Source organism: Callorhinchus milii, unplaced genomic scaffold (assembly GCF_018977255.1).
Source record: "Callorhinchus milii isolate IMCB2004 unplaced genomic scaffold, IMCB_Cmil_1.0 Scaffold1, whole genome shotgun sequence".
Lineage (NCBI taxonomy): Eukaryota > Metazoa > Chordata > Chondrichthyes > Chimaeriformes > Callorhinchidae > Callorhinchus > Callorhinchus milii.
The window spans coordinates 87861414-87887377 of record NW_024704742.1 but is presented as its reverse complement, the minus strand read 5'-3'; the positions used below and the strand labels follow the sequence as shown (position 1 = coordinate 87887377).

Genomic DNA, 25964 nt, shown 5'->3' with positions numbered 1-25964 from the left:
TAATAAATTGGCTGCCGCGTTTCGCCCACGAAATATACAGTCAGTTCACTTTACGCTATATTCTGTGAAGCGCTTGGAAACGTCTGGAAGACGCGATGAGGCGCTATGTCGAATGCAAGGATTATTACTACTATAAAATACACAGTCTATAACTTTCCGCTTCGGATCCGGAACCTGATCGCGGGCAGACGGTGCCGCCCGGACACGAGCCCGGGCCGGACCCGCGGCACTGACGGACACGCTTCCGCTCCAGTCTGGTGACAGACTTCCGGTTCCGGCCGTCCCGGCTGCACCCTGCAGTGTCCGCCGCTCTCATTGGCTACTTCTCTCCACGGCCGTTGTTGGTGGTGGCGGCTGCTTTTCTAACCAATGAGAGCGCGTGGCCTAAAGTGACGTCAAGACGTGCGGCGTGAACTGGTGATGCACAGCGTGAAGGAGCCGCGTGGTGATACAGCAACTGAGGTGAGAGACAGAGAGAGACAGTGAGAGTGAGTGAGTGAGAGAGTGAGTGAGAGAGAGAGTGAGTGTGAAAGTGAGAGAGAGTGAGTGTGAGAGAGAGAGTGTTAGAGAGAGAGAGAGAGAGTGAGTGAGACAGTGTGAGAGAGAGTGAGTGAGAGAGTGAGTGTGAAAGAGAGAGTGTGTGAGAGTGAGAGAATGTGAGAGAGAGAGAGAGAGAGTGAGTGTGAGAGAGAGTGAGAGTGTGGGAGAGAGTGACAGTGAGAGAGAGTGACAGTGAGAGAGTGACAGTGAGAGAGAGAGTGACAGTGAGAGAGAGAGTGACAGTGAGAGAGAGAGTGTGTGTGAGAGAGAGAGAGAGAGAGAGTGTGTGTGTAAAATACTGTTAAGTGTTTGCGTTGCCTTTCCAGGTTGTCTGAGGTACCGTCTGAAAATGGTGGTTGGAAAGAAAAGGTTTGAGGCAAAGGCCACAAATTCCCCTGGAAAAAACAAATTTAAAGGATCTGTGCACACCACGTCTGGTAAAAACTACAGCATTGTTGGAACATACACAGTAAACGTCACATAAGTGATTTGGGACACTACCCCACATGAAGGGCGCAATATAGATACAAGTTGTTGTTATCTTTTACCTTCAAGGTTCTCCATGGTCTTGTTCCCCACTACCCCTTTGACCTCATAGCCCCATATCAGCCTCTCCGCTCCTTCCGCTAGGCGGACACTGGCCTGCCTCAGGTCCCCCGCACGTCCCACCCCATCGATGGTGTCGGGCATTCAGCATCTCCGCACCCACACACTGGAACTTTATTCCGCAATCCCTCCGCCTCACCCCCTCTCTTGCCTCCTTCAAGTCCCCTCTGAAGACCTTACTCTTTGAACCTGCCTTTGGCTACCCTCCCACCCCCCTGTCCCCCTCCCCATCTGACCCCAACTCCCAGCTCGGATCTAAAGCCCCTGATTGAGCAGCGCCCTGGCACGTCTTTCTGACATGAAAGGAGCTGTACAAGTGTAATTTGTTGTTGTCATAAGTTGTGTTAGTTGGGATCATCCATTTAATGATTTATAAAAAATATTTCAAACTTGCATAGAATATAAACTTGGAACAGGATTTGGCAGATGTACGACTTAGGCAATTGTACATATAATTACATAATTATACATATCAGACTTATGCGAATTTTGCTATATTTGGCAGAATAGGTTAATCACAGCAGTTGTTCACCAGTTTTAGTGAAGAACAAAACTCTTAAGAAGAGGGTTAGACTACCCAGTCCATCATGTCTGCTTCTCCATCATTCAGTTAGATCCTGACAGCTCCATCTTTCTCAACTTTTTCTCCATATCCCTTTGTGGAATTAAATGTCTTGCACCATTTTGTGTCATGTAACAATTTCTCAAAGTTGACATTGTTTGTATTCTGTACAGTAAATGTTTGATAATAAATGTAGTTTTTTGTTAATAGATTTTGATGCTCCCAGAAAATTCAGAGGTGAAGCTGGGAAAGGGAAGCCAAAGTTCAGATCTCAAAAGTATGAAAAGGGGCCAAAAAAGTTTGTCTCAAAACGGAATGAAAATCCTGATGGAAAAGCATATGTAGCAGGGATGAAAAGAAAGCAACAGACTGTGGGTGCGTTTGGGAAGAAGAGAAAGCAATCTGAAGGGAATGAAGAGAGTATGTAGTTAATATTCTGAATTGTATTTCTCTCTTGTTAAACTTATTTATTTACAATTACTAAATGCTTATATGGTTTATATTGTATTTATGTTATTATTTATAATTATTAATATTGTATATCTATATTTTGGGGGGGTTCATTCGCCAAAGCATCAGATGGCGTGGAAATAGATTTTTTTCTGGCTTTTTTTAATGGAATTCCAGAAATCTATTCGTTCAAATAAACTATTCTTGTATTTGAGATGGTGCCTTTCACATCAGGAGTATATCTTACAAAGAGCTTCGCAGGATTTATTGTAAAATATTGACTGTTTTGCAGGAGAACAATACAACAAATATCCTGAAGTTATTGGCTGAAATTTGCTCCCACGTTAATTATTTCAAACCTTGCTGATCCTTTCCCAAAGATTTATAAAGAATGTACAGCACAGAAACAGCCCAACTAATCTGTGCCGATGTTTATACTCCACCACATGTCTACATCCACTCCTTACTCCTTGGAGTCCTGTAGCTCAATGATTAGAGCATTCGCCTCACAAGCGAGAGACCTGGGTTCGATTCTCAGCAGTGCAAAACTTTGGGCAAGTTTCCTTACTCTACATGTCTGATAATAATCCCTCAAGAAAAAACATAAATTTTGGTCACTCAATACACGACTGTTTGTGGGACACTGCTGTGCGCAATTGGCTGCTGCGTTTCGCTCACAAATATACAGTATATTCTATGAAGCACTTTGAGACGTCTCGAAGAAGTGAAAAGCGCTATATCAAATGCAAGGATTATTATTACTCCCTCCCATACTGTTCAATTCCCCTCTCCCTTATGTGAAGGTCTAGCTCATCCTAAATTCTCTTTTAACTCTGTGCCGAATCCACACTTTGTTTCCAGTAGCTACCAAGCCGCGATACTCACGGCTAGGCCATAAATGAAGAAAAATTCAATAAAGTAAAATATATTTGGTTGGCCGACCAAAAAGGTTGGCTACCACTGCCCTAATTTATTTTATATTTATGTCCCTTGGTTATAAATTCCCCAACCAATGGAAACAGACGATTTATGTTAAACTAATAGATATATGCGGATGGCAATGTATATAGATTGATAGATGGATTGAAGATTGCAGATTGATGAATGCATTGCTTTTTATCAAATGTTGCTTTCAAGTAGTATTTCAATACCTTTTCCTTTTAACTTTTCAAAAGAGAAGTTTCAACCTCCAGTCGAGTGTCTTGTGATGTTTTGTAAAGTGCTTTTGTTTTCTCTTATAGAGGGGGAGAAACCCAAATGGAGCGAATTTAAAAAGCAAAAGAAGGAACTAAAGCAGAATAGGCAGCAACAGGATCGGAAAACCCACTTTGATTTAGTCATCCGATCAAAGCAGATCTGGGAAAGTGTAAGAAGGTACTGTCAAAATAGTTCAACTTTTAATACGTTTCTGTTCTGAGATACAAACTTGGCGTTAGATCATAGAAGAAAAATCTGGTTGTTGTCCAGATTTGTGCGTCCCAGACACAAAGCGAAATGCGAACAAGTTCTGACTGTGCCTTCGGTCACCCTTCCCCCCCGCCGCCCCCCGGCTTCCATCCTCCCCGATCCCAACCCCCAGCTCGGGTCCGAAACACTGATTGTCCAGAAAATACACAGTCAATCCACTTTACTGTGAAGCGCTTTGAGATGTCTCAATGATGTAATAAAGCACTATATCAAATGCAAAGATTATTATTGAGATTAGAGTTTTTCTCCAGTTGCGGAGCTGGCACCAATATAAGTTCGATGGTACGAATGGTCTCATCCTAAAGTGTAATTTCTATAATCCTATTTATCACAGTGCTGTTGCATCTTCAGTGTTCATCTGAACAGGCAGGCAAAGTTTAATGTTTCATCTGAACCACAGCACCATACAGCGCTCCCCCAACAATGTACAGTGCCTGTCTAGAGTTTGAGCTCAAAGTCCTGGTATGGGACTTGAACCCATTTGATTCGGTGGTGAGAATGCTGCCAACTGGGCCAGGCTGAGACGTTTTAGTGCAAGACCTGGAAGTGAGTTAGAAAATATGCACAATGAATGGGGTCTACAGTGCAATTGCATTATAACAAAATAATAATAATAATCCTTGCGTTTGATATAGCGCTTTCCACGTCTTCTAAACATCTCAAAGTGCTTCACAGAATAGACTATAAAGTGAATTGACTGTATATTTGTGGGCGAAATGCGGCAGGCAATTGCACACAGCAGTGTCCCACAAACAGTCGTGGGTTGAAATGACCAATTTATTATTGTTTTTTTGAGGGATTATTATTTTGCTCATTAAAGAAATGCAATATAACAGTGCTGCAATGTATTACCAATTAGACATGATGTTAAAATCATGACTAACCCAAGGCTGATCCAGTGATTCACATTAAAAAAAACAGCTGTTGTCTCCCAAGTCGAGTAGTTGGGTTGTTTTTGTATCCGTCTATATAGTTTCACACACATGGGATAGTGAAGCCAGCTCTCACAACCCCAACAAGATTTTAGAGTGCCAGCTACCAAGTTGTACTGAGACTCCGCTGTACACCCAAAATGAGGACAGAACAACAAAACACAGGGAATTTTTTTTAAAAAAAGCTTCTAATTAGCAATTATTATGACAGAATTACAGATTCATTAAGGAACATTCAGCCCCTCGAGCCCATTCTGCCATTCTATTAGATCATGGCTGATCTGTACCTCAACTTCATTTATACGCCTTTGCTCCATAGCCTTGATGCCCTTACCTAACAAAAGAACTATAGACCTCAATCACTTTGTGAATCATTTGACATGGCAACCACTTTTGTTCTTTATATGGACTAATCTGCTGCTACACAAAAGAAACAGGAATTGTAATTTGGAAAAATGTAGAGAAGAAATAGAAGAAGTGAGAGGAAATGAAAAAGTATAATGAAAGATTGCAGATCTGATCTGTTTATGGAACAGAAATCCCAAGCTGTTAGTCTTCCTATCCATCATGCACGCTCAGTTGATATCGTAATTTAGTTGTGTTAAAGTGATGAATGTTTTTTTATTATCTATTGCTTCAAAATAAACACTTTGTAAAGCATTGTGAGATTTGAGCATGCCCTTCCGTCTGTAATCTGGTTACTGATTTTGACAAACAACTTTGATCACTCAGTTGTGGGTCTATTTTTATTTGCACAATTTATTTTAGAAAAAGAAATTGCCAAACAATTTGGTCACTCATCCATGACTGTTTGTGGGACAATGCTGTGCGCAATTGGCTGCCATGTTTCGCCCACAAAATATAGAGTCAATTCACTTTACGGTATATTCTGTGAAGACGTCTTGATGACATGATAAGGCGCTATACCAAATGCAAGGATTATTATTATTAAACTGGGCAATTTACATTATCCGGGGCAACAGTTGGAGGGTGCCTCTATACCCATGACTAGAAGAGATAATCAGACAAGATTCCCACTGCTTCACTATCCAAAGATCAGGAAGGTGCGTGTTCTGTGTTATGTGGTTAGATGAGGCCAGGATTGTGCTGAATTGTGAAATTATTAATAATAATCCTGATGTCTGATACACCAATTTTTACGACAGAATATAATGTAAACTGCAGTGTATTTTTGTAAGCAAATGCGGCAGCCAATTTGCGCACAGCAATGTTCCTTATACAGCCGCAAATTCTTGGCAATTTGGAGCACCTGTAAAGTTGCAGGTTTTGGTCAAATGGGTCTTATTTTGTTTCTAGGAAAGACTGTACTAAAGAAAAGCGAGCAGAACTGATGAAAGAATTGCAGAAGCTCCTCCATGGGAAAATTAAAGATGTAAGTGACGTTCTTCCCTCTTACATGACATTTTCAACAGAGGTTCGTTAAATGGTGTGCAGATTTTTGATATAGTCCATATTGTGTTAATCTGTAGTTCTTTATAAAGAATTCACAGTGCATCATTTGGCATTTGTGATCCATGTGTATTTTGTTCCCAGACTCTAAAAATATTGGAGGGGGGAGTTGCAAAACAACAACCTTGAATTAGTCGAGTACCCAGTTAGCCATCACTGAGTGTTTGAGTGCTTGGCTCCAATATCTAATATAGGACATTTAAGATCCCACCTGACTATGTAAATCCAATTTACTTTTCTGGTTTGGAGAAACAATATAATAATGCTTGCATTTCAAGGAGCACCTATAACATCAAAACATCTGAACACATGACACAGGGAATTTCTGATGAGTGTAGTGACTCTATATTTCTTGACAAACTCAGTAGCCAATTTGCATAGTGGAAGGAGGATTTTCAGGAATCCCTTTGGTGGGTTGGTTGTTCCTAAGATCAATACAGCCAAAACCCCAAATAAAATCTGTTGAATTTACAACAACAACATGGATTTATATAGCACCCTCCATGCTGGATGGCGTCTCAGAGCGCTCCACAGTAATGGATCCCGGGGCCGAGCGAGGGGGAGGAAGGTGATCAAAGGCACGGTCGAAAAGAAAGGTTTTCAGCAGAGACCTGAAAGTAGGAAGAGAGGGGCGAGGCGAAGAGAGTGAGGAAGGCAGTTCCAGAGCCTCGGGGTATAGTGGCTGAAGGTACGAGCGCCGAGGGTGGAGCGGAGGACTTGGGGGATGAGGAGGAGGCCAGACCAGGAGGAACGAAGACAACGGGCACTGTTTTGAGGCAAGAGGAGGTCAGAGAGGTAGGGGGTTGCGGAGGAGTGGAGGGACAGTGCCTGTTGCCTTCGTTCCTCTGGGTCTGGCCTCCTTGTCTCCCGAGTCCTCCGCTCCACCCTCGGCAGCCGTGCCTTCAGCCACTATGCCCCGAGGCTCTGGAATTCCCTTCCTCACTCCCTTCGCCTCGCTCCCTCTCTTCCTACTTAATCAATTAATTAAAGGGATTTTTTGGAAGAGGAAGCGGATTGCTTTAAACTTTTAAAAAAACTTACCTGAAATAATATTCAAAGCATCTTCTGCTTTTCATACTGACCTATCCGCTCCCTCAGCTTAGCAGTCTCCGATCTGCTCCATGTCTGCCCCACCATCAGCAGTCTAACCTTCAGCCTCTCTGCCCCCACCCTTTGGAACTCCATCCACAGTTACTTCATCTCGCCCACAGTCCCATTGCCTTGGCCCCTCGCTTCCCTCCTTCAAGGGCCTCCACTTCGATCGTGTCTTCAGTCACCTTCCTACCCCTACCCTCCCAATCTCCTGCTCGGGTCCAAATCCTTGACTGTCCAGCACTTTGGGGTGACCTCCTGACTTGAAAGGCGCTATACTAATGTAATTTGTTGTTTATAGATATTGTCACTTGTGCTATTACAAAAGCAGCTTTGAACAGGCAGCCACATTTGGTGTCTGGGACCTAGTTGCCTGCCCAGTCCAGGTCTGTTCCAGGTGGCTGATGATTCTGGCAGAGCCGTGTCAAACCGTTCAGTGCCAGCTCCCAACTTAACGTAAAAAAATCTCAGTCTACCTGAGCAAGTGTACTTCACTTTGGTAGTATCTCGCTGCTCTCACAGCACAAATTTCCTTCAGAGTAAAGTACCACGTTTCCTTTCCGATGTGAGTCAGTACTTCACCAGTCCCTCACCAGTGCCACTTTCTTCCACCTCCGACGCATCGCCCGTCTCCGCCAATACCTCACTCCAAAAGCCGCTGAAACCTTGGTCCATGCCTTTGTCACCTCTCGGTTGGACTATTCGCTCCACCGGGTCTGGCCTCCTCCTTGTCCCCCGAATCCTCCGCTCCACCCTCGGTGGCTGTGCCTTCAGCCACTACGCCCCGAATCTCTGGAACTCCCTTCCTCATTCCCTTTGCTTCGCCCCCTCTCTTCCTATTTTCAATTCTCAGCTGAAGACCTTTCTTTTTGAATGCGCCTTTGGTCACCTTCCTCCCCCCCCCCCCCGACTCGGCCCCGGGATCCGTTACTGTGAAGCGCTCTGAGACGCCGTCCGGCGTGGAGGGCGCTATATAAATCCTAATTGTTGTTGTTGTTGGGACGTGCTTTTGATGTGCCACATTAATGTAATATCGTATAGCATTGCTTCTATGCCTTAAGGGGTTTCGGCCGTGGTCCTGATGTGCAAATCCTTATGTATTTTCAGGTTGCCTTTGCGCACGATTCTACCCGAGTCATTCAGTGTTACATCCAATTTGGAGAAGAAGAGCAAAGGAAAGAAGTGTTTGAGGAACTGAAAGGTATTTCAAGCACTCTCAAATGGTACCCTGCGTGGAGGGCACTATATAAGTTCAAGTTGTTATTTTTGAATTGTTTGTGCGACCATCGTTACACTATGAAAAGGTTTGGTGGCCGGCTGTGTCTCACTTGGTACTAATTCTGTGCTTTGTTTCCAGAACACTTGATTGAGCTGAGTAAGTCCAAATACGGCAGGCATATCGTGAAAAAATTCCTCATGTATGGGTAAGTCAAACATTGACAACTGGCAAGTTGGAAGACAATGAGAGTCCATTACGATACGGAATTGAGGATTCTCTGCCAACGTGTTGCTTATTCACTTACACATTCGCTTGCTAAACAGATATTCACTTATCACAATCTGAGTGTTCAAAGGGGAAAAACAGATGTCGGCATGTTTTTTCCTGGCTTTTTTTAAAACGGACTACTTTAAGTTTTCATGTTTTTCTTTTTTTGCTAGAAATAAGCAGCAAGTGGCAGAAATAATTAAAAGTTTTAAAGGTGAAGTAAAAAAGATGTTGCGCCATTCGGAAGCCTCGTCGATCGTTGAGTTTGCATACAACGACAAAGCAGTGTTAGAGCAGAGGAACCTGTTAACAGAAGAGCTATACGGCACCAAGTTTATGATTTGCAAGGTAAGTTGTTAATCTTCTTTCTTTGGCTGTTTACCACTGATGCAGTTGTTTGCACTGCTCATTCCTGAGCCATTCTATTGCACTGTATCTCGAGATTTGTTTGGCTGGATGAAATGGCTCTACAGCCCACTTGATCTCATCCTTCTAGAATACCCACCATGCTGTCCTCACATCACAGCATACAAGTTGCTTCTTGAATGAGTCCAGTGTCTTGGCTTCAACCGCCCTTCATGGTAACTCATTTCAGTTGTTAATTGCACTCAGTGTGAAGAAAAACTTCCTGGTATACAATGTGATTTTTGGGGATTTATCAATTTTTAATTGAGGACTATTCAGAACTGATTTGTTGGTTAATCTCTGCAGCTATTTTTAAGTTATAATAATCCTTGCATTTGGTAAAGTGCTTTATCACTTTGGAAGGATGTCTCAAAAACCTTTACAGGATTTACTGTGAAATAGAGAGGCTGTACTTTAGGCAAATGCGGCAGCACAAATACGCACAGCAAAGTCCCACAAACAGCTATGAAATGAGTGACCAATTTTACTTGGTCAGGACACATGGAGAAACTCCCTTCGCTTTTCGAATAGTGCCATGGGATGTTTAAGGTCCGCCTGAGCGGTTTAACTTATCATTAAACCGAGGTCTGGTCTGCCCGTTCATGTAAACATTAACTTTTTTTTATCAGGCGTACACTGCCTGATTTTATAGTTGTACATTGCATGTTAATTAACATTCATATGTCGCCTTTCGCATGGGGGGGGGAAGTCCCAAGGTGCTTAGCAATCCTGGCTGGGCACCTGAGCTGGGAATAGAAGCGAAAGGGGATGGGTAGGGGAATGATGACTGAAATTCTGGTCAAAGAGATATTGTAGTGCAGACTGCACAAGCAGTAACAAGTTAACTTGATTAGTTTCATGTGGTATCCTAGACCCAACATATAACATTGGTCATCCACTTCTTTGGGTTTTTGTGGGACATTGTTGTTGCAAATGGGCTGTCGCGTTGGGCTACAAATACAGTCACTACACTTTGTATTCTGTGAAGTATTTTGAGATGTACTCACAAAGTATTCAGACATGGTGCAGTGCACTGGAGCACCAGTGTGTGGAGTAGTAGAATGAATGTAGGTTTGTCTCCATTCTCTTTGTGTTTGCTGGGAACATTGGGAATACAGGAGCAGGAGAGACCATTCAGCCCATTGAGCCTGTTCCTGCTGATTTCAGTTGACCTGGCCTGTTACAGAGGCTCTGACTGGAGACCAGGTGATTCCTCACAGGAAGGGAAAGCTCTGATTAACCGCTTTTTCTTTTACTTTTTTGACCCCATATGGAGTGAAATGTAAAATACTTAAAAACAATCTGCTTTTTTTTGTCAGTCTGCAGCTTGTCCAACATTAGACCAGGTTCTCGAGTCTAATCCTGATTGGCGAGAAGGCATACTGGAGGAAATGAAACAGATTCTCGCTCCCATGGCGCAGAAGTAAGCAGAATGTGTAGTGCCTTCACGTCAGGAAGACATCCCAATGTGCAGGACATTCAAGGATTTGCACCCAAGCTGGGATCAGAACGGGTTGAGGGCAGGGAGGTATGAGGGTGACTGATGGCGTGGTTGAAGAGGAGGGTCTTGAGACAGCTTTGAAGGAGGCAAGGGAGGGAATGAAGCGAAGAGACTGGGAGGTGGAGTTCCGAAGGGTGGGGGCAGAGAGGCTGAAAAGCCGATGGTGGGGCAAGCAGGACGGGAATATGGAGCAGGCCGGAGCCTGCTGAGCAGAGGGAGTAGATAGGGCACTATGCAGTTAACAGGTCACAGAGGTAGGAAGGAGTAAGGCTGTGAAGGCAATGACGATGATTTTGAACTCTATCCTCTGGGGGATGGGGAGCCAGTGAAGCCAGGCGAGTGTGTGGATGAAAGGGTCACGGAGCCTAGTGTGGGAGAGGATATGAGCTGCAGAGCTCTGAATGATTTGCAGCTTGTAAAGGGAAGAGATAGTAAGGCCGACAAGCAGGGAGTTAGCGTAATTGGGCCTAGATGCGTAATTGGGCCTAGATGAGTCTCGGTGGCCATAGGGGAGAGGCAACGGTCATTAGTATATAAATGAAACGTTACGCACAAAGTGCTTTTAAATAAAATTTCTAGTGTTTTAAGCCTGCTTAAGTGATCTCTTTCTGCTCCTGACAGAGAAGCTGTGATAAAACACTCATTGGTTCACAAAGTATTTCTGGACTTCTTCAGGCACTGTCCTGCAAAGCTGAGATCGGTAAATGATTGTTTTTCTTTTCAAACTGTTCAGCATGACTCCATTTAATCGTCTTAAAGTTCACAAAGGGATCAGTTTAGAGGCACATCCTGCATATTTGGGTAAAATTTGGAGTGATAAATATCAAATGTACCTCTAAACTGACCCCGATATGCATTTCTGTAGAGAACATTTCTGAACAACTCTTTTTTTCTAACCAGTTTACAGAGAAAGTTCCACTCAACCAGCAATTTTGTTCTTCATTTTTTTTATATTTTGCAACTCCTCTGATTTTGTACAGAGGCAATTGTGTAATATGTGTTTTTTTTGAAATTCTTCAGTGAATGCCAGTAACCAAAGAACCTGTTCAGCTTGAATGCACCTCGGGCAGTGGTATTAATTGGTCTGTTTCAGTACATAGTAAGTGGGTCCTGTAGGAATTGAACCTTGTCCCTGCCAATCAATTCTAATAGTCCTAGCTTCCACCATTGTTTTATCAGGGAACAATAAGCCCATCAATTTAAACCTACACTGTGGAGAAGGTGACTTAGCTAAGCTTAAGTATACTGGTATTAATCACTGCCTGTAAGCCATCACGTGGCACTTTCCCGGTTTCACAAGATCAGTTTGGATGAGGAAACGCCCTTTGGCTCATTTGATCTCATTCGTGCAGGATACACACCCAACCATCTTCCCATTACAGCATTAGGCTGTATTTTAAATAAATCCAGTGTTCTGGCCTGACCTTAAAACCCTTCCTGGTAATCTGTTCCAGTTATTAATTGCTGTCTTGGTAAATAAATACCTGTTGGTGTCTGTCCTTAACTTGCCCTTTACAACTTTGTGGAGTCCTGTAGCTCAGTGGTTAGAGCACTCGCTTTGCAAGCGAGAGACCCGAGTTCAATTCCAGGCAGAGGGCGAAACCTTGGGCAAGTTTCCTTACTCCACACAGAGCCTAATAATAATCCCTCCAAAACCAAAACCAATAATAAATTGGTCATTTTCAATCTACGACTGTTTGTGGGACATTGCTGTGCGCAATTGGCTGCCACGTTCGCCCACAAATATACAGTCAATTCACTTTACAGTGTGTTCTGTGAAGCGCTTTGGGACGTCCTCCCGACGTGAAAAGCGCTATATCAAATGCAAGGATTATTATTATTATTATTACAACACTAAACCTGTGTCCTCCTGTTCTGCTGCCTCAGTGAATCCAAACGTATTGTTTTGAATTTACATTTTTAACCCCATTTAAAATCTGATATACCTTTATAAGATCTTCTCTGAGACATCCTTCAAGAGCCCTTGCTTGTCTAATTGTTGTTTATAAACTGAGCCAACAGCAAAAGTGCAGCTGCACCTCTGCTGCGGAATCTGCTACAAACGCCCTCTTCCACTTCAAACACACTCCTCCGCTACAAACCTGTTACAATTGTAGTTTCTGGCTTCTCGCTGTTTAACTGTCATCGCTGTGGGCGGAGCGGCTCCAGACGCACATGCATGGCGCAAGCGGCAAATGGGCTTCACTCGGGAGTACCTGCTGTTGTGATTGTGTGTGTGTGTATGTGCTTGTCTGTGTGTCTCTGTTTGTGTACGTCGCGTAAACATTTATGGAAAGAAAGTGTCGGTCTGGTATACGGAGCTGTTTTGACCTGCTCTACTCTTCTGTTTTTCGATTTGTTGCAAAAATGCTGATGCAGCTATTATAAGAGAATATTGCACGCCCAGAATTGATTGTGATCTGGTGATCTCAGTGGGACTTAGCTTCCACTAATCATTGCAAATCTTTTCACAATATGTTCTTATTTAATGAAAGATAGCTGTTTTAGTTATAAGTTTAAGAGCAATCCCATTTATCCTTTTTAAAGATAACCCAAATCTTGAGTGGTTTACAAACCCAATCTGAGCTCTGAAGTTGATTATTTCTCTTGGCGTTATTCTTTGTTATCCTACACTTTTAATATATGATACAAAACTACATTTGTAAAGCACCTTCACAATATGAACTGCTATGGTGATATTATACAGTTTTGATTGTATTTGGAGAGACTAGCAACTAGTGTGCTCTTTGTTGCATGTTGACATTCACACTGGAGAATTGATGTGTTGACACCAATGCTGCAAGTTTATTATTGTGCACTGGTAATACATCACTTGCAAGTGGTATGTTTCTAATTTATATAGGGCCGCATTGAAGAATATTAAGTAGCTGGGAAGGTGTTGATGTTATTGAGTCTTTGATGACTTGATAAATGCTGATAATAAAGTTTGAGCAGTTCATAACCATTTGATCCGTGGCTGTTCTATAATTCTATAATGCACGTATTATTTTATGATACACACTGTGAAGATCTTTTTGTTTATACCTAGTACTGTGCTAGTATACCAGTAGATTAATGGTGGTTCCCCACTGTGTTATTACTGTTTATGTTCTATATACTTTTGAAAACTCTTTTATATTTTGAATTCAGGAAATGATTGAAGCAGTGAGGGAAGCAGTCATCTACCTGGCACACACACACGATGGAGCCAGAGTTGCCATGCATTGCTTATGGCACGGCACCACTAAAGTAAGTCGTTAACAGCGATTTGCACTTTTGCAGCACTTGTCACTTAGGCGAGTGGCTCAAAGGGCTTTACAGAGATGGAGTGGAAGTCAGGCAAAGTAGCTGCTCTACTTTGGTGTCCAGTGCATAAACCAATAAGATTGTGCTTTCCTTATAATTTTTTTATATAGTAACTGCAATATCTGAATCAACTGGCAGATATCCAGATTTCTCCCTGGTGACATTCATCTCCTTTTGTCCCTGAAACATTTTATTAGCCTTGTTCATTAGAACGTGGAATGTCCTGTGAAAGGATCTGGATGTTCCCATTGATTGATGGTAAAGACGAGAGAAACTGGGGCTGTTTTCACGGAAACAAAGAAGGTTGAGAGGAGACCTGGTAGAGGTGTTTCAAACGATGAGAGGTTTAGTTAAGGTGAATAAGTAACAACTATTCTATTTCCAGTGATTGTGGGTCAGTAACTAGAGGGCATTAAGTTAAGATCATTACAAAACACGTTAGGGTTTGTTTTAAGTTCAGAGGTGTTAGGACTTGGAATATCCCACTTAAATCCATGGTTGAAGCAGGATACGTAATAGCTTTTAAAAGGGAATTAGATAAATATTTGAAAAAGAAAAATATAATAATCCTTACATTTGATATAGGATCCTTCATATTGGGAGGCCATCTCAAAGAGCTTCACAGGATTTATTGTGATAGAGACTGTATAATTATAAGCAAACTCAGAAGCCTATTTGTATACAACAGTGTCTCACATTTTGTTTAAGAAACCGGCTAATTCTGTTTGATGTGGGTGCACAGCTAGCAGTGTAGAGTCAGCGAGATGTGATCCCGGTGTAAAAGAGGTACTTTATATTTTGTGGGCAAAACAAATTTATACAGTCAATCCACTTAGCAATATATTCTGTGAAGCACTGAGATATCTCGACAACGTGATAAGGCACTATGTCAAATGCAAGGGTTATTTATTTATTAATTGCATTGTATCGATGTGTGTTTAACCAGTCTCAGTTGAGCAGAATTACAGTTCTTTAACGATCTGCTTTCTTTCTAGGACAGAAAAGTGATTGTGAAAACGATGAAGACTTTTGTAGAGAAATCAGCCAGTGTAAGCCACGTGATCCTTATTACTTGCTGAACAATTGAACAAGTTAACCCTATATTGGTTTATTAAGTAATAAATTCCTCATGTATTAATTGATATATTAATAAATATTAATTAATTTCAAACTTCATTTAGTTTATGTTTCAAATGTTTGTAAAAGGAGGAGAATATAATAAACCAATTCAAAGATGTGTTACTGACTACTGGTTAACACTAAATTCTTTTCAAAAGCCCTGGAGGTCCCTCATTTCTCCCTCTTCCCTCCCACCCCCTCTCCTCCCCCCCCCCCCCCCTTCTCCTTTCCACCACATAGTTGGTGTTGCAATGTGGCAGGCACAGAAGATGATAAATGTGGAATTCTGCAGGGTTGACTTAGTCGTGCAACTGATAAATGATCTCTTTTACAGGGTGAATTCTCCCACTTGGTTCTTCTTGCTGCCTTTGACTGTATAGATGACACAAAGCTTGTAAAACAGATCATAATCTCGGTAAGGAACAAGCTAATTCTGTGTTGTTGAACTAAAATTGGGACTGTGTCCTGTTGATGTTGCCTCCTTAAAAAAAACACTGAACTGTAGCTCTGAATGTTATTTATTTTGCAAATGTGGATGCAGTGAGTTACAGTTATGTGGATCTGTGGAGTCATTGTCTAAGTAACAACAATGCAAACGGAAAACATGACCTTGCCTCTGGAAATCATTTCTCAAACTACTTTTGTTTGCTGCCTGGCTTTCAAACACTTGCTCACGACCATACTCGCTTTGAGTGCACCTTTTGCTACCTCTAAATTCCTCACACGTCTTGCTTGGTATCCAGGACACTCATTGTTAAGTGCTATTGAGCCAGTGTATACACAAGTGCAATTTACTGAATGCAAAATGTTCACCCTGAATCAAGCAAACTGGGCCTTGGGATTAATGTCCAATCCAAACAGGACCTCCAGTGCTCTCAGAGTATTAGCCAAGATATTGGTGTGGAGCTTGAACCCACAGATGTCTCATACAGAGACGAGACCGTGACAAGCTAAGGTGGACTTGACACCTTGGGAACTGAGAGTGATTGAGTAATTAAAAAAATCGATACAGACATAAAGAGGTTACTTTGAAAAGTATGTGTGTATGTGTATAAGTGTGTTGTGTGTAAATTTACTATATGGACAACTCTTCCCTCCACAAACTGCAGATTATTCAGAACTCTGCAGCTCATGTCCTTTCCCACACCAGGCTCCGCGAACCAATCACCCCTGTTCTTGCCCGGCTTCACTGTTCTTGCCCAGCTTCTCCATCCCTCAGATAATTGAGTTCAAAACCTTTGTTCTCACCTTCAAAGCCTTCCACGGTCTTGTTCCGTCCTACCTCGCCGACCTCCTAACCCCATATCAGGCTGTTTGTTCCCTCCGCCTGGCGGACACTGGCCTGCTTCAAGTCCCCCACATGTCCCACCCTACCATTGATTCAGCATCTCTGCCCCCACACTCTGGAACTCTTATCCCGCAATCCTTTCACCTCACGCCCTCTCTTGTCTTCTTCAAGTCCCGTCTAAAGACCTTCCTCTTTGACTGTGCCTTCAGCCACCCTCCCATCCCCATCCCCCTGGCCTCTACCCTTTCCGAGCCCAACTCCCAGCTCGGGTCCAAAGCGCCTGGCTGTCCAGCGTCCTGGGACGTCTTTCTGGCGTGAAGGGTGCTATACAAGTGTAATTTGTTGTTGTGTGGGTTATGACCTGTGAAATATTGGAGGTCAAGGGTATTGTGTGTGTGTGTGTATGTGTGTATGAACATACACTGGATCAGAACAGGGTGGTTTCTGTAGCTGAATTACCAATCAACAGTCACTGTCCAGGCTCACTCGTGACGCTACTTGATTGACACTGCGAGCCATACCTAAGCTATAGGTTTTGCCCTCATGAAAAGAAGGTAAGGGGAAGGGGAAAGAACATTTGATAGAAAAGAAACCAAGTAAGTTGCTGAACTAACTCGCACATTAAGTGACTGGCTACAGTTTATTTTGGGGCGCAACAACCTTAAACCTGTGCGTAAACTCTATCTTTTATTGGTATCTAATTTCCTTTTTTCATCTTGAGATCTACCCCTGAAAGTAGTAGCTCATGCTGCAGAGCACTCCTCCAGGCACCATTCGCCAAAGCCTTTTTGTAGTTTCCTTACCGCTAAGTTTCCCTGTGTTTACAGGAGATCATCAGTTCTTTGCCTTCCCTGATCAACAATAAATATGGGAAGAAGGTACTGCTGTATCTACTAAGCCCCAGGGATCCTGGGCATATTGTGCCTGAGATTATTAAACTTCTACAAGAGGGTGATGGCAATGCTTACAGGTAAGGGTGGGTATTCGTTATATTTCTTGTGGCAGCAAACGAGGGACAAGTACTTCTGATCTTCAATCTCAGGATTTTCTCTTAGTTTTAATGGAACTGTTTTGAAACGATCATTTAACTTGAGGATTGTGCATGTGCAGACACCCCTGCCCCCGTTTGAATGTGCTTTGGCTGAATTCAGGTTTGCCTACAGTTGTCTGCACTGCACACTTCCCTGGAGGCACAGTACTCCCAACTTCCAATACTAAAAATGGCCACCTTCAAAGTTGTCTGGGCTCTGCTGAGATCACTTCCTGTGCATTACTTGCTATGTGAAGGAAGCACAGCTGATGTTACTTTGTAAAGGAAGTGTGCGTCTCACAGGAAGGAATATTAGGAGCACCTGACGACCCAGAAGCAGTTATTGGGACCGGTTGTCTTAATTGTTTGGGTCCAAAACATCGCATTAAAATAAGGTTACTGTGTATTAAATACAAAGATTTGTAAGATCTTCGAGTCATAATAGGATGAAACCATGGCAATTCTGAAATTTGCCGGTGTAATTTAATTCAGATATCACATTGGTTTGCTATTTTATGTTGGTGTTTAGTTAGTAAGAGCAAATTAAAAATTGCAGCTTCTGCAAAAGCAAACACTGTATATTTTAATATCTGGAACCTTTCATTTATTGTGAATTATTTCTGAATATTTTGATGTTTCCATTGATAAAATCTTGAGAAATAGTCTATTTAATAATTGTCAAGTGAATCCTCAGATTATTTGTATTGTTTTTTTTATATTTTTCTATTTTTCAGCCTAAGGGATGTGTCAACCCGGCTCAGTTGGTAGTGCTCTCGACTTTGAATCATAAGGTTGTGGGGTCAAGCTCCATGTTAGGACTTTGACTTGCACTCGGTTTAATGTGTTATCCGAAGGACTGCAATTCCAACAATGCAGTGCTCTTTAGACTCTTATGACCTCCAAGTTTTGATACGGGGCTTTCACCCGTAACCGTCTGACTCTGAGGCGAGAGTGCCGCTAACTGAGCTGGCTGACACCAAAGAATGTAATAAAATTTGTAGGTGTGTTTTATTTGAGGCACAGGGTAGAAATAACTGCAGCGTCTCTCATAGTGTATTTATTTTGTTACACTAGTAAGAAGGATGCAGAAGTCCGCCGGCATGAGCTGCTGGAGGCCATTTCACCAGCTTTACTGGAATACCTGCAGGAGAATGCTCGTGAAGTGGTGATGAACAATGCAACCAGTGTCATCGTAGCAGATATTCTGGGCTGTGCTCTTGGTGATGTGCAACCTGTGATCAAGGCTATAGCTAACGTTGCTGCAGAAACATTTGTTCCTGGAGGTCAGGAAGGCAAGGTAATGTGTAGAGTCTAGTTTATCTCTTGGCTTGGTTCACTCTTCTCTCTGGTTAGCAACTTGTGGGTTCAAGCTCCACATTAGGACTTGAGCTCACAGCCTAGGCTGACCCTTCACTGTCCATCTGAACAGCTCCTCCTTGTCTCTGACCTGCTATCTCCATACCAATCTGCTCTTGCTTTCCGCTTAGTAGGCTCTGGTCTGCTTCATGTCCCCTGACCTGCCCGCCTCACTATCGGAGGGTGGGCCTTCTTTCTGCCCTCACACTTTGGAACTCTATCCTACAGTCCCTCCCACTTGCTTCCTTGAAGTTCCATACCCTACCTTCCGTGCCATCCACCCCTCCTGATCCCAACCCCCAGCTCGGGTCCAAATCCTTGACTGTCCAGCGCCTTGGGACATCCTCCCGACGCAAAAGGCGCTATACAAATGTAATTTGCTTTTGTTGACGCTCCAAGGCAGTACTGGGGAGTAGTTAATTGTTGGAGATGCTGTTCTTCAAAAGAGATGTTAATCCAAAGTCCAGTCTGCCTGTTCAGATGGACATTAAAGATCCTATGGCAAAAAAAAAGGAACTTTCTCCCGACATCCTGGCCACTTCATGAGACTGCTGTATGCAGACTGACAGTAACGTTGGCCTTCAAAAGCAATCACTACACTTGGCAGTAATTTCCTTTGAAGCACTTCAAGATGTTTTAGTATTAAAAGTGCAAAATCAAATGCAAAATTTGGGAATACATTGTCTCCTAATCAGGGTTACAATGTTCCATTTAAACCTCTCCTACTGATTCTTGATGTCGTTGTATTTTAAATTTGGATCGAAACAGATTTATTCAAATATATTAACCTTACAAGACCAAGAGATATGTTTAAAGATTATTACTGCTCCAGGTTTAAATTCTGCCCAGGAATATCTTTCATGAACTCGATCTGCCCTTATACACTGAGGTTCTTATGCTCCGTATTAATGGATTGACCTTTCCGATTATATGACACAATTTCATTCCATCAAATTACTCACGATGTCTTAGAGGTAAATAAAATTGTTCATTGACTTTATAGTTGTTTATGGGACATTGTCGCCCACAAAATACATAGTTGCTGCACTTTACAGTACATCCTGTGAAGCGCTTTGAGTCATCAAAACAAATATTAGTAATTCAATCCACGGCTGTTTGTGGGACACTGCTATGTGCAATTGGCTGACACAAAATACACAGACTTTACAATATATTCTGTGAAGCGTTTTGAGACGTCTCAACAATGTGATAAAACAATATATCAAATGCAAGGATTATTATTCATTCAGAGAAAGATTTTTCTCCCCTTCTCTCTTGGAGTAATTTTGATGTTTTTTCATTTGTTAATCTCTCTCCAGCTCCCTCATAGAACTGACTTTTGAGCACTGATTATAGAGGACTTAAATGGATTTCAAACAGCTCAGGCACAATTGGCAAAACATCCTCCTCCTGTGCTGTGAAATGCTAGGATTTGGGGAGAGAATTCCAAAGAGCTCTATTCTTCTGCCTGTTTATAATTTTGCATAACATAAATACTGAATGGCATGTTTGCTTGACTTGTACAATGGTTGTAGAACAAAATTTCGTCCACAAAATACACAATCATTTACACAGTGATTGTGTCATACACAATACACAGTCAATCCATTTTACAATATATTCTGTGATGTGCTTTGAGACGTCTCAACAACATGATAAGGGGTTATATCAAATGCAAGTATTATTTAGAAATGTGACGTTTTCCTTTCTCTACATTTAGCTTCACATGGCAGAGCACCCTGCAGGCCACCTGGTTCTTAAATGGTTAATAGAACAGGATGGGAAGTTGAAGGAACTTGGAAAACCAGGTAGGGGAGATTGCATAAATCAGTAATAACATATGTTTCTCAAAGCTTGTTGAAACGTTGTTGGAAAAAACTTAGGCTGCCTTTCTGTCTCAGTGGCACTGTGTGTTGCTGGCTAAGTGTGCATTGGGCTGGTGGGATAAGGCTTCATACCTGCAGATGTTCACCAAGAGTTCCTGATCTCAACATGGAGCCCAGGGAGCTTAGAAGGAGGGAGGGAGATAGACCTTGGATCACTTTTGTGCACCTCTTAGAAGCAGCAAAATTCTGACTTCAAGAGAAACCTGGGAGGAGTCGTCCTTCAACCTGCTCTAAAACTGAGTACAATATAAAATTACATTTGTGCCTTTCACATCGGTGGGATGTCCCAAGGCACTGGACAGTCAGGTATTTGGATCCGAGAGGTAAGCGAGGGTGGAAGGCTGTAGGTAGGGGGGTGGTCGAAGAGGAGGCAAAGGGAATGTGGGATGGAGTTCCAAAGGGTGGGGGTGAAAAGGCTGAAGACCCGACTGCTGATGGTAGGGTGAGTCGGGGAGGGAGCGGACAGGTTGATAAGGGGTTAGTAGGTCACATAGGTAAGGCTGTGAAGTACAGAAACATACGGACCACAAACCCTCTGTCCCCATTTTTAAAACCCGCCTTAAGATCTATCTTTTCAACTACGCTTTTGGTCATCTTTTTACCCCCACCCCCTCCAGCTCGGGTGCCCAGTCAGCTGTGTGTAGCGCTTTGTGATGTCCTCCCGAACTGAAAGGTGCTATATAAATGTGAAGTGTTTAGTCACAGATTTGGTCATGAAATCAAAAGGTGAATTTAGAAGTGCAGAAAACATTTTATTTACAAGGGAAACTCCCATTTAGCTCCTTATCCAGTTTGGTAAGCTTCAGTGCACATTCATTGCCAAAATTGGGCTTTATGAAAAAGGGGGAGGAAATGAGATATGGACTTAACGTTTTAGCACATTATGTTCTATTGAGAGCTGGTGGAAGAAGAAGAGAAATAAATTTCTCTTTATTCTCTCTGGCTTGTACTTCGTTACGTAGCCAAATGTTTCTCTTACTATTTGCTTGTGATATCAGTTGTTGTTAACATGGGAATAAGGAGGGTGGAGAGGAAATGTTATCATAGATTGGGCTTGCCCTGTGGTACTGGATCCTGGGTGTGATGAGAGGTTAAACTATCCTTTTCGACGGTGTTAAATCCGTGTTAAACAGCGACGTATCAATCTTTCTGTTGAACTGTGACTGCCATTGCTTTCTTTCACTTACATATCTTTAGATCGTTGTGAATCTCTGTTTTATAATCCAAACTAACATTCTTGACATGTAGGCATTTGTATCTTGTGGCAAGTGGCCAAAATGAGAGAATTTTACTGCTCAAGTTAGTGCTGTTACTTGTCTCTGTTGCATTTAACGTTTTATAAAAGTTGCCTTTGATAAATAATCATGCCTTGTTTCAGCTAGTTTGGAAAGTTATATTTAGCTTCAATGCAGAAGAAAAGGGACATCTTTTACACTGTTGCAGCTGTATTCAGATTGAATGAACAGGGAAAGAGTTTTAGTCAACCAGCTCGTTTGCAGTAGTATGAACAGTATGAAATCCATTTGAGTATTCACTTGAAGTAAAACCTGAGCGCTGATCGTGTATTGTATGAAAAGCAATAGAATGCACCCTTGAGGAGCATTAGAAACTAGTTTGTCTGGAATCTGGATGAATACACTAATTGTTTATTTTCCAAGGTGTGTATATACCGTTTCAGGTCAGGCTCATGGCATAAGGAGAGGGTGTAGGCAGCTGAATCCTTGAATTAGGCAGAGTCTTTGAATTACTAATAAGGCACTTCTCTATTTCATCAAACTATGTTACAGCTAGAAACTCATAATAAGGGATGAAAATTATTTCATATGTGATTGAATCCTTGAAAATTTGCGGTTGAATCCAGACAATTATCAATGGTTGGATCCAAAGCCTGCAGAGTGTAACATTTGGTGTGAACCTTACTCAGTTGGTAGGATTCTCGTCTCTGAGTCAGGTTGCGGGTTCAGAATGACATGACTGAGCTCATCGTCCAGGCTGACACTCCAATGCAGTGTTGGGTGAGTGCCACGTTGTCAGAGTTCCTTCCTTCAGATGAGATTTAAACATGTCCAGTCTGCCTGTTCAGGTGGATGTTAAACATCCCATGGCACTATTCAAAACGAAAAGGGAGTTTCTCCTGATATCCTTGCCAGCAGTCCCTCCAATAATAAAATTGATCTTTCACTTCATGGCTGTGCACAAATTGACTGCCATGATTGCCTTCAAATGTATAGTCACTACACTTTACAGTAAATCCTGTGAAGCACTTTGAGACATTTTGAAGATGTAATCACGTGCAATATACCAAATGCAAGGATTATTATTTTATACTTGAGTGAATGATGAATTATGATAATTCCTTCCTTTTCTGTTGTATTGTGGGAGAAAATTCAGAATCAATTGGGTGATAGTTTCTTGAATCTGTTTTGCAGAATGCTTTGCGAGGACCTTGGTAGAGTGTGTCGGGATTGAGAATCTAAAGACCTGGGCACAAGTAAACCGTGGAGCCATTGTCCTTTGCTGGTGAGTAAGAAAGAATACTATTTCACCTAACTCAGTATATTGCAACTTTACTTTCTCTGAGTCTTTAATAGTTCTGCTCATACAGCATCCTCACTGGGCCTTTTCAATTGTTTTTACACTGGTAGTAGATTTTCTAGTTTTATTACATTTCAGAAACGTTTAAGTGTTTGAATAAATACAGCACAAAACGTACCCAGAACAGCAACAACTTGCGCGGGGTAGCCTCCTAGAACACTTAAACTAGGAATAATTGGCCTGAGGTCCAGTCCGTCATCTTAATTTGCACTAAACAATTACAGATTAAATATTCCCCCATTCTCTTCCCACACCACCATCGGTTGCAGCCACTATAGCACTAACCTCTGGAACTCCCTGCCTCAATCCCTCCACTTCGCACTCTCTTTAAATCCCATTTTAAGACTTAACTCTTTGGCCATGTCAATGGTCACGTCCCCCTTCTCCCTTGCACAGTATCCAACCCCCACCACTGTCCCGCGCTCCAAGTTGCTATTATACATGAAAGACACTGTATAAATGTAAATAGTTGTTAATACCAATAATCACCGACAAAAAAATTATTATTTGGTCATTCAATCCACAACTGTTTGTGGGACACTGCTGTGTGCAATTGATTGCTGCGTTTTGCCCACAATATATAGTCAATTAATTTTACAGTATATTCTGTGAAGCGCTTTGAGACGTCTCAATAAAGTGATAAGGCTCTAAACCTCTGGAGTAATTAAAAGCTTCCTGATGCAATTTGCAATGAAATTGTGAAATGGCAGTTAAATGGCACTGATTGGATTGCTGTGTCAAAGAACCAGCACAGACATGATAGGCCACGCGGACTTCTGTGATATAAAATTCTATGCAATTTCAGCTTTACTTATGCTGATCAAAAGGTAATTTTCTTATCTATTTATTGGTGAATTGTAGAGAGAGAGAAACAGAAGCCAAATCTCGATGTTTTCCTTTGCATCTCGATAGGTCACTGTTTAAGGTCATTCTCAATTATAGCCAGAGAGAGCAGTAGATTTTAATCAGGCCACAAGCTTCAGATTAATTCCTTTCCTTCCTGAGCTGCATACTTTACCCGCTTGTAATCCTTAGCAACACTGTAAGCAGCAATAAGAACTGGATTTATATGTGCTGCATCAATCTAAAACCAGCCAGTTTTATTCCAGTACGCTATTTTAAGACAGTGAAACTACCTTAACCATACATTAATTGCACTGGTCTGTGAATTGAACATATGGTGACCGCATTTTGTTTAACTCCTTTAATCCCCGACCTTCTGCTATCATGGCTGCTCAGTATCCCTCAGATCCACAACTTGTGTTTATGTAGCACCTGTGAGGGGTAGAGACAGGGAATTTCCAATCTTAGGGGCGACGAAGGCTCATCTACTGATAGTGGCACAGAAAGGGTGGGGTACGTGCAGTAGATCAGAGGGAGTGAGCACAGCAATACAACACAAAATTATATTTGACGCCTTTCATGTCAGGGAGGTGTCCCAATTTAAATAGTGAATTTAAGTGGGAGAGAGTGGCAGAGGAAAAAAGTTTATATAATACTAATAATTCTTACATTTGATGTCATCTTACTTTCACATTGTGAGGACGTCCAAAGTGCTTCACAGGATTGATTGTGAAGTGGAGTGACTGCATTTTGCAGGTGAACCCGGCAGCTAATTTTGCACACGGCAATTGTCCCACAAACAGCTGTGAAATGACTGATGAATGTTATCTGGGGGAATTTGGGAAAGTGAAAAATACACAATTTGAAGTGCAAAGCTGTTTTGGCAAAGCTTACAAAACCATGCAGTGAAGCAAAACAGATTTAACACTGTACAGTGGACTCTTGACGTTGTGGGTAGTATATGCCCTTGCATATGTTGCCCTTATTGGTTTCTGTTTATAAAAAAAATCTGACAACTGTATGCATGCAGAAGTATTGGCTTGTTGGTAAGTTTTGTTTCTTTGATGGTATCAAAATGGATGAAAAAGAAACCCAAGGCATCAAGTTTCAGACCCACGGAAACCGAATAGTTTTGAAAGCTCATTATGGCCTTTCAGCGTACCATGAAGTGTATCCTTTTTTCCATGTAACTATTCAAGGAATAAATTGCAGGAATAAAGGCAGGTAAATAGGCCTGAAAAGATTCTTTCAAAGAGGATGGCACAATGGGCCGAATGACATTCTGTTCTGTAAATTTCTGAAGAATATTCCGAGTTCAGGGTATATTGCTTTTATTTGATCATGTATTGCTGTTTCTTGTAACCAAATTATTTTAACAATGTTCCTTCTCTTTATTCTCCCTCCTCCCCACACGCATACACAGGCCCAATAATTCTTGTATAGTTGTACCTCTTAGATATGAAATCATTCAAGCAACATTAAATGTAGTTTAACAATTGGTATGTAACCAATTTCTCAATGGAAACCCAAAGGTTGACTCCTAGTGCTGGACTCTACCAAGCACTTGCAGTTAGTCAATGCAAGACCTAATACATTTCCTTTTTCTTTTTAAAGCCTCCTTCAGAGTAAAGACGAGGATGTCGCCAACACAATGAAAAAAGGTCTCAAGAGTCTTGTTCCAAAGCTCCAGAAGACAAAGAGTTTGAAGGGCGTGGAAATGTTGTTAGAAAAGTTGACTGCTTAAGTGAATCAAAGGAGTGTGACCCTGCTGCACCTGAGGAAACTACAGGCACAGGGCTTCAGTCAGCTGTCCAAATAATTAATTGATGTTTTATTACTAACCAACTGTCCTATACGTTCAGATGCTTCAAGCACCAGCTCCCAAATACATTTAATTGAGGAATCTGCCATCGCAGCAGGCGATTATTAAGGGGAAGGGGGTGTGAAGGCTGAAACTGGCGTTAATGTTAGTAAGTAAACCTGGAGGAAGTTTTTGTTTTTATGCAATAAATTATGTATTTCTCACTTGA

At 41.9% G+C, this 25964-nt stretch overlaps 1 protein-coding gene across 1 annotated transcript; it reads left to right on the top strand.

Annotated features, from left to right (window-relative positions):
• Window positions 1-468: 468 nt before the first annotated feature.
• Window positions 469-25964, top strand: pum3 (pumilio RNA-binding family member 3). Its single transcript, XM_042332960.1, has 18 exons — window positions 469-488; window positions 867-977; window positions 1919-2128; window positions 3400-3532; window positions 5875-5950; window positions 8227-8320; window positions 8477-8543; window positions 8779-8953; window positions 10330-10433; window positions 11133-11211; window positions 13662-13760; window positions 14813-14866; window positions 15271-15351; window positions 17052-17194; window positions 18329-18551; window positions 20331-20418; window positions 22926-23016; window positions 25549-25964. Exons 2-18 carry the CDS (start codon window positions 890-892, stop codon window positions 25676-25678), a joined length of 1935 nt encoding a protein of 644 aa, XP_042188894.1. The 5' UTR covers window positions 469-488; window positions 867-889; the 3' UTR covers window positions 25679-25964.

Bases quoted from the DNA above. Each gene is read 5' to 3' on its own strand.
- pum3 (XM_042332960.1), top strand. From the start codon at position 890: ATGGTGGTTGGAAAGAAAAGGTTTGAGGCAAAGGCCACAAATTCCCCT. The intron at 978-1,918 runs GTAAAAACTACA...TTTTGTTAATAG, and splicing joins ATCTGTGCACACCACGTCTG to ATTTTGATGCTCCCAGAAAA. The intron at 13,761-14,812 runs GTAAGTCGTTAA...CTTTCTTTCTAG, and splicing joins TATGGCACGGCACCACTAAA to GACAGAAAAGTGATTGTGAA.